Source organism: Mandrillus leucophaeus, unplaced genomic scaffold (assembly GCF_000951045.1).
Source record: "Mandrillus leucophaeus isolate KB7577 unplaced genomic scaffold, Mleu.le_1.0 Scaffold252, whole genome shotgun sequence".
Classification (NCBI taxonomy): domain Eukaryota; kingdom Metazoa; phylum Chordata; class Mammalia; order Primates; family Cercopithecidae; genus Mandrillus; species Mandrillus leucophaeus.
This window is the reverse complement of record NW_012102610.1, coordinates 435,000-455,534: the sequence shown is the minus strand read 5'-3', so window position 1 is coordinate 455,534 and position 20,535 is coordinate 435,000. Positions and strand designations below refer to the sequence as shown.

Here is a 20,535-nt window from a genome sequence, read left to right as displayed (position 1 = left end):
TCTTGGCTCACTGCAACCTCCGCCTCCCGGGTTCAAGCAATTCTCCTGCCTCAGTCTCCTGAATAGTTGGGATTACAAGCATGAGCCACCACGTCTGGCTAATTTTTATATTTTTGGTAGAGACAGGATTTTACCATGCTGGCCAGGCTGGTCTCAAGCCCCTGATCTCAGGTGATCCGCCTGCCTTGGCCTCCCAAAGTGCTGGGATTACAGGTGTGAGCCACTGCACCCGGCCTAGCAATCTAAAATCTTAACAAGAAAAGTAGTACTCAGAAAAACACCTTGAATCTTCTGTGGAATGATTGCAAACATATATCTTAGAACTGATGAAATAAAGGCTGAGGAGTGAAATTTGGGCAGGCCTACTTGGGAGGTACACATAATGATTTCAATACTGACTCACAATATTCAATAACTGAATTACGTACAGAACTACACTGTGAGGTAGGTTCACATATAGCATAGTTCAGGCCCAAAGACCAACAGCTGAAATGATAACATGTTGAAAACATACCTCTTCTAGGCTGAGTTGCAAATACTCAAAGATCCTATATGGATTTCTTCTGCATATTAATCTGTTTCTTTGCACCAACTAAAGAGAAAGAAACACAATATATACAGAACAAATGGAAGCACTACATGTCATAGAGAACGTATTTTAAAATGAAAATTTTTCTTATAAATTCCCAGGATTCACATTCTATTGTGCTAATATTATAAAGAAATGATTACAACAAAAATTTGAGACAGACTCTTGCTCTATTGCCTGGGCTGGAGTGCAGTGGTGTGATCACAGCTCACTGCCACCTCAAATTCCTAGACTCAAGTAATTCTCCTACCTCAGCCTTCCCAGTAGCTGGGACTACAGGCGTGTGCCACCATGCCTGGCTAATTTTTTGTAGAGACAGAGTTGTCCAGGCTGGTCTTGAACTCCTGGCCTCAAGCAACCCTCCCGCTTCAGCCTCCCAAACTGTTTATTATAGGTGTGAGGCACCACGCTTGGCCAAGAAATGCTTTTTTATTACTTGTGTGGAAAAGGAAGTTTTAATTTTTTCACTATGAAGATTCTGGCTTATTTCCTTTTTTCCCTGTGAATTTTTCCTGCAGTTGTAATCATTTTGTTGAATTTTATTTTACGTGTTGCTTTTTTCACCCAATCGTACCTAATAAGCATGTGCCTATGTTTTTGTTTTTTTGAGACAGGGTCTCACTCTGTTGCCCAGCCTTGATCTCCCAGGATCAAGCAATCCTCCCACCTTAGCCTCTTGAGTAGCTGGGACTGGCATGTACCACCACACCCAGCAATTTTTTTTTTTTTCATTTTTAGTAGAAATGAGGTCTTGCTATATTGCCCTGGCTGGTCTTGAACTCCTGGCCTCAAGTGATCCTCCTGCCTCGTCCTCCCAAAGTGGTGTGAGCCACTGTGTCTGGCTCCTATGCTCTTAATATGACTTCATAAACCTCATGCTAAGTCTACATGATATTGCTTTGAATGGGTATCTCATATCCCATTCAGCCATTAGATTGTTTCTAATTTTTAGCAATTCCAGACAGCTCTAGGGTAACTCTGACAGCAAGTCCCCTAATGACGTAGCTCTCACCCAGTTTCCCTAGGCTTTTCTCGTGACGGCTGACTTCCACACGTGAGCCCTTCTCGCTCAGCTGTACTCAAGATCAGGTGTAATTATCACTGCAGTTTGTTTTCTCTCAAATAAAGGAGAGAGTACCATTGGCCTTGCCTTAATTTTATAAATTTTTAAAAAGTTATTCACCAACTTTGGGGTTTTAGTTGAAATGGCCCTCACAGCTGCTGTGGCCCAGAGCCTGCTGCTTCCCTCGGACCTTACAACAGGCCAGCTACCAGCTGCAGGCAAAAGACATCCCTATTAGCCAACATCTCCAGGAACAGATGGCTTTGGAGGAAGCAATTTATTTTCTCCTACTTACTTCCTCATTTGGGGCATCCTCCCTCTCGCTCATGGCACACTCCACTTCCTCGACGAGCACGTACTCATGGTCAGGCCCCCTGTCCCCAGCATGCAGGAGGCCGACGTGCTGGCTGCCGTCCTCATGGTGAGGGCCACACTGGAGGATGAGAGCATCTTGTTTGCAGCAACAGACTTGGGGCAGAGGTGCAGCGTCCTTTCTCACACTTTTCTCAAAGCCGTCTGTTGTTGGGTTGCACCCAGAGCCCTCCTGCAGGCAGCCTAATGGCTCACTGGGATCACCCATACCACCTGACTTTCCAGAGTCCCCGTTTACCACAGAAGGTCTCTCTCCCCCTGCTGTGCCTTCCATGTTAGAAACCATTCCAGAGTTAAGCTCGTCATACACTTGAGCCTCTTCGTTCCTTTTCACAGGAGGATGCTCAAGCGGTTTCGTGTAATCCTTGAGGATTCTGCACACTGTACTCTCATCCTGCCCCTGTCTACGCATCAGCTCTGCCGCCCACTCAACACTATGCTGATACCTGCAAGACAGAAATACTGTTGGAAACAGCACTCGAATTTCAAAATTGAAAAAACAACAAAGCACATAAAAGACTAGAAGGTGACACACCGAAATGTTTACAGCATTATTTGTGAATGGTGCATTATAGATAAATATTTTTCTTTTTTATACTTTTCTGCATTTTCTTTTCTTTTTTTTTTTGAGACGGAGTCTGGCTCTGTTGCCAGGCTGGAGTGCAGTGGCACGATCTCGGTTCACTGCAACCTCCGCCTACTGGGTTCAAGTGATTCTTGTGCCTCAGCCTCCCAAGTAGCTGGGACTACAGGCACCCGCTACCACACCTGGCTAATTTTTGTATTTTTAGTAGGGTTTTGCTATGTTAGCCAGGAAGGTCTAAATCTCCTGACCTTGTGATCTGCCCGCCTCGGCCTCCCAAAGTGCTGGGATTACAGGTGTGAGCCACCGCATCTGGTCTCTGTATTTTCTTTTTTTTTTTTTTTTTTGAGACGGAGTCTCGCTCTGTCACCCAGGCTGGAGGGCAGTGGCCGGATCTCAGCTCACTGCAAGCTCCGCCTCCCGGGTTCACGCCATTCTCCTGCCTCAGCCTCCCGAGTAGCTGGGACTACAGGCGCCTGCCACCTCGCCCGGCTAAGTTTTTGTATTTTTAGTAGAGACGGGGTTTCACTGTGTTAGCCAGGATGGTCTCGATCTCCTGACCTCGTGATCCGCCCGTCTCGGCCTCCCAAAGTGCTGGGATTACAGGCTTGAGCCACCGCGCCCGGCCTTGGTCTCTGTATTTTCTAAGTGTTCTGCAACAAGCATATGCTACTTCTTGTTTCTTTGCTTTTATAGTTTCATTTTATTTATTTTAAAAAAAAACCCAGTTTAACTATGAAAATTTATATAATTTAAAACTGGCAGATTAAGAGATTTAGATAAATAAGCAAAAAAAAAAAAAAATGGCCATCCTTTATCAGGATTTTTTTGTATTATTATTACTATTTTTTTGAGATGGAGTCTTACTCTGTCACCCGGGTGGAGTGCAGTGGCACGATTTCAGCTCACTGCAACCTCTGCCTCCCGGGTTCAAGCGATTCTCCTGCCTCAGCCTCCTCAGTAGCTGGGATGACAGGCTCGTGCCACCACACCCAGCTAATTTTTTATATTTTTGGTAGAGATGGGGTTTCACCATGTTGGCCAGGCTGGTCTCAAACTCCTGACCTCAAGTGATCTGCCCGCCTTGGCCTCCCAAAGTGCTGGGATTACAGGTGGAAGCCACCGCTCTCGGCTTGTTTTGTATTATTTTCAATTTTGGATCTCATAATGTTTTCAGATAGATATGCCATTCATAATACAAAGAACTTTTGTTTAGTATTGGAAAGCAAAATGAGAATTTCAATAAATATTCATCACAGTGCCTACTAACCTCTTTACAGGATAAGGAAATGATTTGGCTTATGTAGATTCATCCAAATATTCTAAGAGAAATAGCCCCTTTCCCCACAATACTTTTCAGAGTAGATTTTAATGACAAAATTCATGTTAAGTTTCTAAAACTTGAAGCTAACACCCAAGTTACAAAACACTTCCCAAGTTACAAAAAGTTACAGGCAAAACAATAGGGCAAAGCATTCATGCCTAGGCTGCTGGGATGTGTTCATGTGATGTGAGAACTACCAGATGCTGGAAATCTGAAGATCAGAAGGTCAAAGACATTGTGAAACTCAAGTGCTTTTTGCCTGGACCTTCAGTGATCAGTCTGAAAGACATCCAACACAACACATGGCTTGAGAGAAGGCAGATGTAATTTTACTTTTCACCTTCTTTTACCTGGTTAAGAAGACTGAATAGTGCTTGATTCGGCAGCACACATACTTAGAATGGCCCCTGCGCAAGGATGACATGCAAATTTGTGAAATGTTTCCAAAAAAAAAAAAGACTGAGTATGTCATAGTTTATAAACTGCTATATCTCACACAATTTAACAAGGACACTGGCTTCTGCTATACCCTGATTCCTAAGAATCCCGAAGTTGTCCACACCCTGTTCACCCCACATGAGGATAAACATCAGGGAGGTCTCCCTATATACTGGGAATTGTATCCTAAAGATTAACACCTGGTAAGGCTACCCTAATACCTGAGAGACAGTACGACACCATGACTTTGGTACTGCACATTTTGTGTCCAGCCCCGTTACTTACAACTGTGTGGCAATGCAAATTACTTAACTTCTCTGTGCTTCAATTTTCCCACCTATAAAATGTGGAGAGTAGTACTACCACCTCAAAGGGATCTTGTTATGTATTACTTTTAAAACCAGCAAAAAGAACACAGCTGTGCCAAAACCAGTAGGTTGTCTTCTCACCTGGAACACGGCCACCTATGCATACGTTTAAAAGAACCGTCATGTGAGAGGTCTAAAAAGAATCTCAGCTCTTCATATCAACAAAAGCATTGGTTCTACAGAGTCTATAAATTTCCTTTATTTGAACACAAATTTTTGTGACAATATATTTTTCTGGGGAAGGGACCCACAACTTTTGCCAAATTCCTTGACTCAAAACACATGAAAGAATCACTGATTTAAAGGGTCAACAGTTCCTCCTTTGACCAGAAGATCTGGAACGAAGCGAGCACACAGACAGCACTGCTCTGCTCCTTGCAGCAAAGCAGTCAAAGCAGACGTGGGTTCCAATCCTTGCTCCATCACATTCTCGTATTAACTGCATGACCCCACCACTCTAAAGCTCAGTGACCATCTATAAACTAGGGGTAACTGCACCTACTTCGTGGGGTTGCAGCAAGGATTAAATAAGACACGTAAAGTGCAAAGCCCATAAGAAGTGCTCAATCAATATTACTATATCATTGTGGAGTTTTTAGGAGTGGCTTGAAAAATAAATCAGACTCAATATATAGTATATTGAAAAAGATGTTAATGAATGGAAATGTCTTAATTCACTGTTCTTTGAGAGCAGAGGCAGCAGTGCGGGGATGAACACAGCCTCTGGAGGTCTAGGTCCTGGAGCTGGCTCTTCCATGTGGCTCTGAGTTAAGCCACTTAGTACCTCTACCTCTGTGCTCTTCTGCCATACACCAGAACCAGGCATACCTGTGTTCCCTTTTCAGGGTCTCAGAGGATCGCTATGAAAGGTCAAAGGAGACTGAGGCTTGAAGAGCATGCAGAAGCCTCCAAGTCAGACATGATGAAAAGAGCCACAAAAACAAATGACTAAGACAACAACATATGGGTCAGAGCTGAAGGCATCCTCCAGCTGGCTGGCAACATCTTAAAAAGCTAAGTCCTGCTGCCATCAATCCCAGATGCTGGAGCAGTTGCAGGAAGAGAAATGAGAAGTAAAAAGCAGAAAGTGTAAGGGGCAGCGTGGCAGAAGGACGAGGCAGCAGCCACGACTGGAAGCGGTGACAGGACTGGGGAAAGCAGTACCATCCAGGACCGCAAGGACACAGGACATGCCCATCCAAACACGCCACGGATTCTCATGTTTCTGCATCCTTGAACACACACCTCTCCTATTTGCACAGGGCACCGTTCTCTACTGTTGTACCGATGAACGCCCATTTACCACTGGAAGTGCACAGCAGAGTGGTTTAGAGTGGTTAGTGCACACAGGTTCTGGGGCCACAGTGCCTAAGTCCACATACTGACCCTGAGCAAGCAGCTTCACTTCCCTGTGTTCAGTTCTTCCACTTGTGGAAGACGGATAAGAACGGGACCCACCTGATGGGAGTGATGTGAGGACCTGAAACGACACACGGGCCCAACACTGGCATGATACTTAGCACTGGAAGGTGCTCGGGGAGTGCTGGTGCGCCCACCCACATCAATGCCTCCCAGGCTCTGGCACTGAGCCCATGTAATCTTGGGCAAGCTACTGAACCCTCACCTGAGTCCCCATCTATGAAACGGAAACATCTCTAGTACCTACCCTCGAAGGTTTCTTGAGAAGATGAAAGGAGGTAACGCAGGCAAGCTCAGAGACTGGGATTGGCACTGCTAGAGCAGTCAGCACCTGTTGGCCATAATGGCGATGGTATCTCTACCACAACACCACTACAGGACAGCACAACTGTTCACTTCTCTTCCTCTCTCACTAGACTGCAAATCCCTCAAGAACGGGGACTAGGTCTTTTCCTCGCTCTTGGGTCCCCAGCACCTACCCAATGCCTGACACATAGTGAATTCTGGCTGAATAAAGGACCACAATGGGATGGGCGACCCGACTATCCGGGTTGGTCCTTCAGGGACATACCTCTACCTGTGTCAGTTCCCCAAAGGCATCACAGAAGGGTCCTGACACTTACCTTCAGAAAGAGTTACACAGAAGGTGCTCTTCACCCAAAGACGACTATTGTTGGAAAAAGGCCAATTTGAGTGAATCCACTTGAAATAGAAATCAGAATTTCAGAGGCACCAGCAAAGAAACAATTATGGCCAGGTGCAGTGGCTCACACCTGTAATCCTGGTGCTTTGGGAGGCTGAGATGGGAGGATCACTTGAGCCCAAGACGAGCCTGGGCAACAGAGCGAGACCCTGTCTCTACAAAAAACACAAACAACAATTATGACAAGTATTTAAGTTGAAAAATTATCTAAAAATATGAACATGAATCAATTTTTCTTATATTCAAAATTTAGATTGTGATTCCAAGTGTTATGAACAAATAATAAATCAAGTATCGATTTTGGTTGGGGGACGTATGTAGCTTGCTGACAGAACTGTGCTGATAACATCTATAAACATCTTTAGGTTCACATATGGAAATGGATTGTAATCTGAAAATTTCTTATAAAAAATTAATCCCCACAAGCATACCCACTTCAAGCAACATTCCTGCACTGTCACTATGTGTCGAGTCTATGTCACTTTGTCCTTTGTTAATGTAAATTCAATGCAAATTGATGGCAAATTGAACATTTAAATCTTGCAAAAAAGATGCAGGATTCATGAAGTCTATCAAAGTGATCAAAGTATGGCAAAGGGATTAAAAAATGAGAATCTGGCAGTTAGACTAGAGGAGAATTGAAGGAAAAATCAACTAAGGTGATAACGCAATAAAGTATATCAAGAGCGCTGAGGAGGGAAGAGAGAATGTCTGAATGCAGACTGAGTTCACGCCAGGCTTGCTTATTAGTGAACAGTTTATCACTTTCACTTCTCAGTGCAACTCCGTAACTGTGGGGCCTTGAGTAAGAAATAGTAGGACAACATACACCTCCCAGATTACACGCCCCAGTACCTGTGAATATGACTTTATCTGGACACAGGGTCTTTGCAGATGGAATCAATTTGATGTAAGGACATAGTGACTGGTGTCCTTAAAAGAGGCAAAATATCACATGTACCCGTACCCTGAAAATACATGCATCCATCAATTTTTTTCATGCAAAAAAAAAAAAGAGGAAAATTTGGACAAAGACACACAGAAACACACAAGGGAGTGACCACAGAGGCAGAGATTAGAGTGATGCATCTGCAAGCCAAGGAATGCCAAGGGGTGCCAGGAGCCAGCAGAAGTGAAGGCAGGCAAAGAAGGATGCTCCCCTAGAGCCATCTGAGGGACTGTGGCCCTGCCAACACCTTGAGTTTGGAATTCTGGTGTCCAAAACCATGAGAATAAATTTCTGTTGTTTTAAGCCATCGAGTCCGTGGTACTTTGTTATGGCGGCCCTAGGAAATGAATACTAGGGTCAGTGAAACTTCTTGGGACATTGCAGTGCTCACAAAGGGATGCTCTTCAGGGAGGCAGCCCTCTCCCTGTGCAGAACCTCTATGCTGGCAAGCTGGCTTGACCTTACGTCATGCTGTGGCCAGCCTAGCCAGGATGCAGTTCTGATGGGCAAGCTCCTGCTATTTCTGATCCCTAGGTTTCTGTTGTGGCAACCTGTCTATACTATAGCTCCTCCAAGACTGGGGGCTCTGCCAGGTTCTCAGCAGGTCCCTCCCACACACCAGAATCCCACTCCTGACCCCGGCCTGAGGTTACAGCCAGAATAGCCATTGAGATCTTCCTGGTGCCACCACTCCTTGCCACCTCGCTGGCTATGGGGTTGCCAGGCATGTAACCAAAAAGGAGCTGCTGGATTTTGCCCGTATAGGCTAGAAGCAAGATGAACAAAATCACTGAGACTTCAGAAGTTTTATAAGGTTTCATGGAAGAGCTGAGACTTGTACTGTACCACAGGCACAAGGAGGTCTGGGATGGATGGAGACAGCCAACAATCTTACCAAGGGACCACAAAGTGTGGTGCTGAAGAGAGAAGGGTCTGATCTCTGCTCTCCAAGCACTGACAGTCTGAACCTATGTATGACACATGAGGAGAGTGCTGCACGCCAAAGAGGACTGTGGGGGCCACAGGAGCAGCACCCAGGACAGAGGACGGTATGGTGGTAAGGAGAGAAACCCAGGAGAGATCATGCATGAGCAGGATCGAGGACATGCAGGAATCAGCCAGGCCGTATGTGTGTGTTTGGGGAGTCGGGGAGAAACCTTCCAGGAATGTCCAGGATTAAATGAGGAAGGGCCTCTGTGAAAGCCTCTTTCTCTGACCCTACAGTGTAGCTGGAGGAGGGGGACAGGACCATCTGTGCCCACTGGGCAGAAGGCTGGTTCAAAATCTAGGCCCAAGAATATGAGGACTTAATAACATAGCTATTACAGGATAGTTATTCATAATTTGGAAAGAATTCAACTGGCAAAACAGTATTTAAACAAACCATAAACTCAGGTAAGGCATTTCAAAAATGACTTGATTCACATTAAATTCAGACATCATTTTCAAGGATACATCTACTACTAAAAAGAGAAAGGAAAAAAGGTGTGGACTGGACTACTACATGGGACAAGACTACCTAAAAACATCTGACTTAAACCATCATTTTGACAGAAGCCAAAGTTTGTTATGACTTACCTCTTTGATGTGATGATAGGCATGTTTGTCTTCACATCTGGAACAAAGAAGTTCTATTAGTTTCAGGCAAATTTCCCATAAAGGGAACAAACACTAAAAATCTAGTAAAGACTGAGAATTTTAAGGTTCACAAAATCACACACCTAGAAAGTTAATACTGTCCAGTCAGCAATGGCAAAAATATGCTTTCTATGCCATCCTTCCCTGAACCCATACCCTTGGCAGGTGCTGCCCATCAATCACATCAGTCTTGGTGGGCTTACAGGGGACCTCAGAATCCTTCTCAACTCAGGGCTCCAGCTAAGCAGCAACAGCACGGGATTGGAAACCTCTCTGCCACGGCTGAATGCTCATTCCAATTTCCAAATGAGAATGCTGAGGCCCTAGAGGTATGAACTTCATCTGCATTCTTCCCTCTTCACCAAAAGCTCCTTACATGTGTATATCGAAAGGGCTGGGAAAGTGAACTTGATTGCAGTGTTGGTTTTGGATGTGGATTTGGGAGTTCAGGGCTTCCAGCTCTAGCTCCCTGTGCAGAATCTCAAACTGGCTTGACCTCATGTTATTTTGAAAGCCAGCCTGATGAGGGCGCAGTTCTGACAGGCGGGCTCCTGCTGTTACTGAATCTTAGGTTTTGGTTGTAGTAACTTGCCTGTACCCCAGGCATAAGCAGGGCATCAGGTGGGAGGACTCTTTCCGCCCAAAATGTTCATCAGGTCACCCAGTGGTCTGATTTTTCGTCCTGGTCTTTTCCTAACTCTGCCTTTGGGCTAATTACTTCTCTTTCCCCAAACTCAGCCTCTTCTGCATGCATTAAAGGCTTGGAAGAAATGATGATCAGCTTTAACACCACAGGAAAGTGATCACACCCAGCCAAGACAGCACACCTAGTGACTACTATGGTTGCTGTTTAAAGCCAATACATTTTGGAGTGGTTTATTAAGCAGCATTACTGTGACAAGAAGTAACTGACACAAAGTCTATCCCATTAGGTTGAACAATCAAATCACTATAAAGTTATTCAAATGGCCAGGCTCAGTGGCTCAGTCCTGTAATCCCAGCACTTCGAGAGGCTTTGACGGGTGGATTGTCTGAGCCCAGGAGTTCAAGACCAGCCTGGGTAACATGGTAGAACCCTGTCTCTACAGAAAACACAAATATTAGCCAGGTGTGGTGGCATGCGCCTGTAGTCCCAGCTACTTGGGAGGCTGAGGTAGGAGGACGGCATAAGCCCAGGAGGTGGAGGTTGCAGTGAGCTGAGATTGCGCCACTGCACTCCAGGCCCTACTCCAAAAAAACCAAAAGTTACTCAAAATAATTTCTCCCTGTGTGGTTATACAACCAAGTTGATATAAGCTTTCAGTTACTTCATTTCTATATTTTAAAAAATCCTTTGTAAAAATTTAACTTGTTTTTTTTTTTTTGGAGACGGAGTTGCATTATGCCGGCCAGGCTGGAGTGCAGTGGCGCGATCTTGGCTCACTGCAACCTCTGCCTCCAGGGTTCAAGTGATTCTCCTGCCTCAGCCTCCCAAGTAGCTGGGATTACAAGTGCCTGCCACCAAGCCCAGCTCATTTTTGTATTTTTAGTAGAGACAGGGTTTTGCCATGTTGGCCAGGCTGGTCTTGAACTCCTGACCTCAGGTGATCTGCCCGCCTCAGCCTCTCAAAGTGCAGGGATTACAGGCTGAGTTACCGCGCCCGGCCGACTATTATTTTTTTAAACAAGTGTTGGCAAGGATGTGGAGAAATTGGAACCTTTGGTGCATTGCTGGTGGGAATGTACAATGATGCAGTCAATGTGGAAAATAGTTTGGCTAGTTCTTAAAATGTTAAACAGACAATTACCATATGACCCATTGACTCCACTCCTGGGTGTATATCCAAAACACATAAAAAAATAGACTCGGATACGTACATGCCAATGTTCACAACAGTATTATTCAGAAAAGCCAAAACACAGAAACAATCTAAGTGTCCATCAGCAGATGAGCTAAAGGCACTATGTCCAAACAATGGAATATTATTCCACTATAAAATGGAATGAAGTTCTGATAGACGCTATGGCAGGGACGAACCTTGAAAACATGCTAAGTGAAAGCAACAGACACAAAAGGGCAGATATTGTATGATTGCATTTATATATGAAATATCTGTAATAGGTAAATCCATAGACGGAAAACATATAAAGGTTACCAGGGACTGAGGAGAGACAGGAATGGGGGAAAAGAAAACAAAGTAAATGCATATATAATTTTGCTAGACATTGCCAGATTCACCCCCATGAGGGCTGCACCACAAGCACCCCACCAGCAATGCAAGAGAAGGTCTGTTTCTGAAGTCCTCACCAATGCAGTATATTGTCAGACTTTTGGATTTCTGCCTGATTGTTGAAATGGTATCTCAGTGCAGTTTTAATCTGCATATTTTCTTATAATAAAACATTTAAAAGATCCTTTCTAATTATGTTTTAACATGCTGGTATTGGTTCTTAAGTGATTACCATGAGAATTCCTTAGAGAAATACTCTAAAACAATTGCAAATTAAAGAGAATCAGCAAGGGAGAACTATACACATACATGTCATGGCTATTATAAATTCTAATTCTGGAAACAAAATTTTAAAAATGTTGCATAGTGCCACAGGTGAGCAGGTACTTAACTACCAGTACCTGCCACAGGCATAGTACTCTGCTAAGCAAACACTTAACAACAGAAAAGCCCAATTAACACTTGATAATTCTAGAAATTAAACACGCTGTCACCCAATCATTACCCTTTTGCTTTGATTAGAATTATTCTTTGGCAGTAAAACTGCCAGTGTACATGTTACTTCTCTAGAATTTTACTATACAATCTGAGGTATAAGATCAAAAATAAAGGAAAATGATAATTTGTCAAAAGAACTGAATGATACAACTTTACCTTTCCATTTAGCAACCAGTTTAGGATCTGAAATTGTGAAGTTTGGACGGCTTCTTGAAAGAATACCTTTTCCAAAATAACCCTTCCAGGAAGAGAAAACAAAGTTAGTTCATGTTTAGTTGCCAGTTTTTTTAGCTGAGGTAGAATATACAGTAATCCCTCAGTATTCACAGGGGGCTGGTTCCAGGACCTCTGGTGGATAACAAAATCTGCAGAGGGTTGAGTCCCCAATATAAAATGGTGCAGTGTTTATATATAGTCTATGTAGGTCCTCCCATATACTTGAAATCATCCTAGGCTACTTATAATATCTAATGCAATGCAAATGCTATGTAAATAGTTGTTATACTATATTGTTTAATACAAGAAAATAAAGTCCCCATTTAGTACAGATGCAATTTTTCTTCTCAAGTATTTTCAATCGAAGGTTGGGTGAATCCACAGAAGTGGCACCCATGATATGGAGGGCCAACTGTACCCATCTGAGTTAACAAGAGGTTCGCTCCACTTTCCACGTCTTGACATTTTCCCTCTGATTATCTAATGACGACTAAGGATGTTCTTAGCATAATACCTTTCTAATCACTTCAAGAGTACTAGTAAGTTTTTGGCACACATCATTTATCCCATAACTAATGCTTTCAGTCTAGGTCTTATAAGCCGAGGACAGGCAGAGGCAGAGTTTCTTTTTTACATATGGTTTGGGAACACACTGCCTGAAAGCAGGAGCCATGCGGCCCACCAGGTCCAAAAAAACCTCTTGGATTCTTTCATACTTCAGAATTGAAGTATTCCTCTCATTCCTGCTGATTCCAAAAACAATGTGCATTTTTCCCCTTTTTACTATAAAATATTTAAACACACAGAAAATTGAAAGAATAAAACAAACACCCCTTACTCCATCTAGATTAACAACCAGAATAAAGAGGCCAGGCATGGTGGCTCACACCTGTAATCCCAGCACTTTGGGAGGCCGAGGTGGGCAGATCACTTGAGGTCAGGGGTTCAAGACCAGCCTGGCCAACATGGTGAAAACCAGTCTCTACCAAAAAATACAAAAATTAGCCAGGCATAGTGGCATGTGCCTGCAGTCCCAGCTACTCGGGAGGCTGAGGTGGAAGAATCATTTGAACCTGGGAGGCAGAGGTTGCAACGAGCTGAGATCACGTCACTGCACTCTAGCTTGGGTGACAGGGTAAGACTCTGTCTCAAAAAACAAACAAACAAAAAACAACCCAGCAACAACAAAAACCAAGAGGAAAAAACGCATACAGCACTTTATAGAGCCTCTTGTTTAATGCTATATACTGTAAGTGAAGGCCTCCCTGGTGAGCTGCCCTTGGCCTACTGAGACTCCCGCCTCACCACGGCCAGTGCCACCCACTCTTCTATAAAATGTCTAGAGAAGGCACATTTATGGAGACAAGACGCAGATCCGTGGCTGCCTTGGGCTGGGAGTGGGAGCAGGGATTAAGTGTGATGGGCACAAGGGAACTTTGTGGTGATGGGAATGTTCTAAAACAACTGTGGTGAGAGTTGTGCAACTCTATAAATTGATGACAATCACTGAATTGTATACTTACAATGGGAGAACTTTATAATTGTAAATTATAACTTAATAAAGCTGTATTTTAAAAATGCCCACAGCAATGAACAGACTGTGGGAATTTTTTTTTAAGAACTACCAGTCTTCATTCAACTTGATCAACGCTGGAAAACAGTAAAAACTAGAACTTGTCCTCATCTGAGAAGAGGTCTCCAACCAGGAGGCAGCAGATAAGGAGCTTCACACCAAAGCCCCACCTGATCTGTGCCTGAGCAGGGACACCATACCACGCTGTGGCTACCTCTGGGAACAGAATGGGAGTCAGTGGGGAATTTTTACTTTTTTACCCATTACATTTCTGTAAATTACTTTTTTTGTTCCTTCAACAAACATGCATTGCTTTTACAACTAAAGACAAAAAAAAAAAAAAACCAAAAAAACAAAAAGCCAATCCATTGACTCTACTTCATCACTGAAATAAAGGTTTGTGGGCAGGGGTGCTCCATCTGTCATTCTATTACCCTAATGTATGGCTTTTGGGCACTAATTCAAATTGTACTTTTCCTATAACTGGACCAAACTGCAAGGAAAGAATACACATTGTTCATGGTTGGTGTGGGAGCATGGCTGGGACGGGGAGAAGGAAAGGATTGCTTGCTCAGGGTTGTCTGAAATTAATCCTGCCGAGGCTGCCCGCACTTACTTTCCCATAGAGCTGCTCAATGTCCTCTGCATTCCTCACAATCACATTGTTGTTAATCATTTCAGCACGGAATATCTTGAATTCTTTCTGAGGACCATGGTCCTGACCAAAAGGGATTGGCAATGGAGACTCGTAAGTCTCATACACTCTTCTTTTCCTCTTCGGGGCATGGAAAACTGCTTCTGCCATTTTTCAGAGGAGGTATCCTTTAAAGAGTAGACAACAAAGAGAAAGAAACAGACAATCAGTAACTACCTTGATTCAAAATGTGAGTACATCTGTACCTAGGCTCAGAAAACCTAGGGGTCTGTGGGAAGAAATCAAGTATTTATAAAGCAATAAACTAAAAGTAATAAGAACAGTTTGTGTGAGCAATGTAAATCACATTGACCCAGAATATGGCAATTAATCCCCCAAAATAACCCCCAGGAAATGAGTGGTAATCTTTCTACTCCAGTTGACAATGCTGAGACCTAGTGACGTGCCCAAAGCTGCAACGTTAGGTCTCCAGAGAGCAAGCACAACAGGATTTCTGTCTACCAGGAGTGCTTCCATTTCACTCACCCAACAGACATTTACTACCAGGAATTCCTAATAATCATAGGTGCTGGGGAGACAAAGACAAAACTGAGACCCTGTCCTCAACAAATTAAATCTTGCAAGCACTTCATTTTCCAAGAGGATCTTAAAATACACACTAAACACTGGGTCAATCAGCTCCCAACATTTAAAGTACATTAATAAATAATAATGACAGCAGCAGTTATTTAAGGGTTGATTATATACTACCAAATGCTACTGGCTTCAAGCAGGGACTCTAAAGTCAGACTACCAGCATTGGAATCAACTTTACCACTTTCTAGCAGTGTGATTTTGGGCAAAAGTCACTGACTCTGTGCTTTAGTTTCCTCACCTGCAAAATCAAGATAAGAACAGATTCTATCTTACAGTTGAGATCCATAAAGTGCTTAGAACAGTACCTGGCACACAGTGAGTATTAGTATTACAGGGTGAGCAATAGCAACACCATTTTATAAATAGGAAACAGATTCAGGTTAGAGAGATTTGTAGAGGACCCTGAGTGTGGTGGTATCGGATGACCCAGGTCTGTTGAACTCCCAAGCCCATGCCCTCTCTCTGGATTCTGCTGAAAGCACAGGCAGGGTCCTACTTTTGTCTTTTGTCTGATGACTATTTCTCAAAATCAGATGGTGAAGGGTTACTGAGCAATAATGGAATTACCTATCGTGCACCCAGCACTACGAGGGAGAAGAGTAAGCCAAGGCCAGTATGTGTCCCTCTGGGGCCATACATTGAACCCAAGGAGACAAAACAAGTATATAACATACCTGGAAGCATAGAAAGCAAGTTGGAACTAACGGAACAGGCTGTGATCCACTAATGTCTAAAGGAGGGAGTAAATGTGAGCATATTGTGTGACGCAGGCACAGAGATACAGCAGATGCACTTAACCTAGGAAAACTTAACCCTATACAGGGGAAAACAACGTAAATGGTGTAAGACATTCCACTCAAGGAGCAGCTGTCCTGGAATGAGGTGGGAAACTTGAATCTGCTGCTCCCTCAGTACTAGGTCTAGACTTGATTTCAACTGAGAGCTTACCTGGTGCTTGAAGATACAGTGCAGCCAAATCATACACACGTTTAACCTACATGACTCCAAACCCTCACAAGGGAAAAAAGAAGACTAATTACTTAGGTGGCTCCTGCACTCAGTACTTGCATCCCATTGGCAAGGGACGCCATCAAGCTTGAAATAGTCAAGAGGGTGGCCAAAGCTGAGGGAGGGGAAGGTGAGTGGCTTTAAGAGTGTCATGATCATTAAGAAATGAAAAGGCTTATCCAATGTGTGATGATATCTTTATCCAACTTCTCAAGGAAGAAGCTGAGGAATTACATGAGGACATAGAAAAACACAGACTAAAGAAGAGTTAGAGGAATTGATACATCAATTATAAAGATAACTATGAAAAACAAGAAGAATCAGGAAGTTGGAACCTTCCTAGAATTGCCAGTGTTCTAAGCAGCAACATGCTAGATTAATTTCTAAATAAGGTACCTTGAAGGAATTACATACTGAGCATTACTTTGTACATTTTATATTTATGCATGCACCTTGCTGTATAGTGTTTATAACATAACCATGTCTACTACATGTTCACAGGAAACCTAAGAGATTTTCTTAAGAGCATATTTTGACTAGGCTTTACCTTGCTTGCTGACTTATCCCCCAGGCCAAGCCAACTATCACATTTAGTACTCAATTGGAGAGACATTAATTTATTCTAAAACTGAAAATAAACACTGCTTTTTGGGGACAGGATGCTGGTCTCCAGTAAGGTACTTTTTGAAAGACTTCCAGGAATGGTTTGGACTTTTATGGGATTTTTCACTTTTATAATAACCTCTGCTCAGCAGCTGACTTATATATATTACATTTGGAATTTAAAAAAATGAAAAAAGATTTAATGGCCACCTTCAAGAAGTTCTAATAAATTCAACAAATAAAGAGTTGTATTTTAGCTTGCCTCATTTGTTCAGCGTTTTTCCCTCTCAGACTGCTGTCACATCTAAAAAAGGCAAGATTTAGCTGTGACACTTGATCGAAAGAACTCTGTACTCCAACCCAAGTGTGTGGGATGGAAGGGTCCCTGAGACAAAACACCCCTCATAATCCAAGTTCTTGTGTCACTCTTGCTCACGTGGCTGCTCACCCCTCAGGAATTTGGCTCGCAGTAGGCCTTCCAGACACGCAAAGCCGCCATTATTATTGTGTGACCTTGCACAACCCACTTTCTCTAAGCCCAGTTTCATCTTCAAATTTAACAGGACTGGAGGAGTCTGGCGGTTCCTCAAAATGTCAAACACATATTTATGACATGATCCAGCAACTCCACCCCTAGGTACAGACCTAAGAGAACTGAAAACATATGTTCATGGAAAAATTTGTATGTGAATGTTCACAACAGTATTATTCATAATAGCTCAAAGTGGAAACCATCCAAATGTCCATCAATAGTTGACCAGATCAACAAAATGCGGTCTATCCATATAATCAAATATTTGGTCGTAGAAAAGGAATGAAGTTCTGATACATTCTTCAACACTTGAAAGCATTATGCTAAAAGAAGCCAGACACAAAAGACCACGAGACAATTAATATAAAGTGTCCGGAATAGACAAATCCATAGAGACAGATTACCAGTTGCCAGAGACAGGGAAAAGTGGGAAACGGGGGGTGGGTGGTGACAGCTAATAGACAGGGGGTTTATTTTGGAGGGTGACGAAAATGTTTTAAAATTAGATTGTAGTGACGGTGATGGTTACATAACTCCGAGAATACTAAGACCACTGACTTGTACATTTCAGAAGGGTGAACTTTACAGAATTATATGGTATCTCAATAAAGCCACTTTTAAAAATTGAGAAGACATCCCCCAGGCCATGTCCTGCAAGAATTGCTTCACAGATAGCAGCGTGAAGCTTCTAGAAAAGATCGAAAGAAACTCTCCGGGAAGGCAGAGCTCACTTCCCAAGGGGGAGAAATTCAAGAGGACAAATCAGATGATCTCTAGTTTCATGGAAGAGTCCTCTTGTGCTTAACTCGAAAGGCAAAGCACAGGAGAAAAGACTGCATTTGCCATTCCCTGTATCTGCAATGGACATTCAAGAAATGGTTCTTTAGTGCCACGGCAGGAGAATAGCATGCTGTAAGAGGTGGGATGTGAGTAAAATAAGAGTAAACTGTAGGTACCAGATGCCAGAGGCACTAACTGTGCCATGTGCTGCACATGTGGGTACTATAGTCATCCCTTGGTATCCACAGAAGGACTGGTTCCAGGACTCACTCCCTACCAAAATCTGCAGCTCAAGTCCCTTACATAAAATGCAGTATTTGCATGTAACCTATGCCCGTCTTCCCATCTACTTTAAGTCATCTCTAGAGTACTTAGATTACTTATAATACCTAACACAATGTAAATGCCAAATAATTATTATTTTTTAAATGTCTTTTTCCAAATATTTTTTGATGTAATATTGGTTGAATCCACAGATTCGGAACCTGCTAGGGACAGCTGACTGTACTATCCTCATTCCATAGATAAGAAAGAAGAGCCGTGCCTGAGGTGCACAAAAACATACAGGAAAGACTGGGTTAGTTGTCAAGAGGTTTGGGATGCAAAGGCTGGTTTGGAATTGGAGTCACTGCAGGTTCTTAAGTTGAGAATGATGACTGAAAAATGTAGATTAGGAAAATTAAACCTGGGAGTGGCACATCACACACAGTGGCCCTCAAGCTTAGCTACCCTTAACGCCTCATGCCCAGTCCTCACCTGCAATCAATTACATCAGAATTTCCTGGGAGGACCCAGGTGATTTTAACACGTAGCCAACCACCTGTAACAGCACGGTCTATTCAAACTCACTTAATCCCAATAGCCCCCTGAGGTAAAGACTATTTTTATTTCCATTGTACAAATAGGGAATGTGGCTCAGAGGGGCCTGGAGCACCACTGAGAAATCGTTACTTCTCCTTTCCCCAACCTGCGCACACCTGACTCCAGAGCTGCGTATTCTTACTTTCTATTAAAAGCAAGGTCTGTTTCTTATTCTTCCCTTGAGCACACAAGCTAACACCTCTTAGGTGCTGGTAAATGTCTATCAGAACAACAAACAAAAAAGTGGGAGGTGGCTCCATTTAATTTTCCAACCTTCCTGGACTAGGTGCCAAACAAACGTGGTTTAAAAACCTCCCACCCAGCAAATTTCACCTTCTCCCAACCAAAACACGCTTCAAGCACCACCTGCGCACCTCCTGGGCTCAGGGAGGCAAGGATGAAAGGGACAAGGTAAACAATCCTGCCTCTGGGGAGCTTTCAAGTTAGAACCTGAAAATAAGCCATAGAAACAGATGACAAGCCTTTGAAAGTTGTTGTGAGGATTAAATGCATAATTTTGCAGAAGGCGTTTTGTTCGGGGCCTACCACGTGGAAAGCGCTCGCCAGACGACAGCTGCAACTATTAATACAAATAAACAACTGTGCACCCAAATAGCGTTAAGGGCCCCGCGAATTCCTAACTCCCTATTTCAACTTACCCCTTTGCTTCTTTCCCTGACTACCCCCACACCCGACCGAACCCCACCAGAGGCTGAGGCTCCTCTCGGGCACCGTCAGCTGCACCTTGCGCCCCAGCCCCACCAGCCCTGAGCAAGGCGTCGGCGTTTCCAAGAACCAAGGGCTGCAGGCGCACGAGGAAGACGCGGAGCAGTCAGTGAGCGGGCGCGCTCGGAAGCCTGGCTCCCCGTCCCGGCACTGTCTCGGCCGGCTGTGCGACCCCACCACAGTACCCGACCCCTTTCCGCTCTCGCCCTGGAGGGCTTATCGAAGAGCGAGATTTCCTCTCGCAGCAAAACACCAAACTCGGAAGGGGTCGCGCGTTCTTCGCCCAGGGCCCTTACCTTTCTTGGCCCCATGCGCTCGCCGTTACCTCGGCAACGCCGGCCGTGGGGCGGACACCGCTGCCATCAAGCAGTGCGGCCGCAAAGCCAGCCTAGTGCGCAGCCGCAGAACGCCTGTCGGGACTTGGTGGAGTGCGCCTGCGCGTGGCCGGCTGGCGGGTGTTCTGTGCGCCAGCTCTGCCACTGCGGAGTATGAGGCGGAGGCTGGGTGTGCTCTTCGCTGCTTTCTGCAGGATTGTACGGATACCAGAACGGTCCTGCAAGACCCATTTTACAGATGAGATGAAGTTACCCGTCAGATGTCACATAGTCACGTGGGAGGTGGGAGAGACCTAGAGTCTTCGGCTCTCGGAGGATGGGATATTTGAGGCTACCGGCAGGACTTTATAATTGGCCCTGAGGAAACTGATCTCATCTTTCTCAATGTAGAAAGAGGATCACAGTAGCGCACCTGTATACGCTGCAGCATGCGGAGAACTTGCAAAGACCTTTCCT

General features: G+C 44.0%; 1 protein-coding gene across 1 annotated transcript in view; it reads right to left on the bottom strand.

Moving 5' to 3' along the window:
- The window catches only part of TSEN2 (TSEN2 tRNA splicing endonuclease subunit), a 70,247-nt gene that overhangs the window by 48,633 nt on the left and 1,079 nt on the right, over positions 1–20,535 (bottom strand). Inside the window, exons 2-6 of the mRNA XM_011983649.1 lie at positions 14,560–14,765; positions 12,311–12,392; positions 9,387–9,423; positions 1,948–2,470; positions 515–592 (exon numbers count right to left, since the gene is read on the bottom strand). Of these exons, the coding sequence (XP_011839039.1) occupies positions 515–592; positions 1,948–2,470; positions 9,387–9,423; positions 12,311–12,392; positions 14,560–14,748 (909 nt within the window). The 5' untranslated portion in view covers positions 14,749–14,765. The remainder of the gene's footprint in view (positions 1–514; positions 593–1,947; positions 2,471–9,386; positions 9,424–12,310; positions 12,393–14,559; positions 14,766–20,535) is intronic.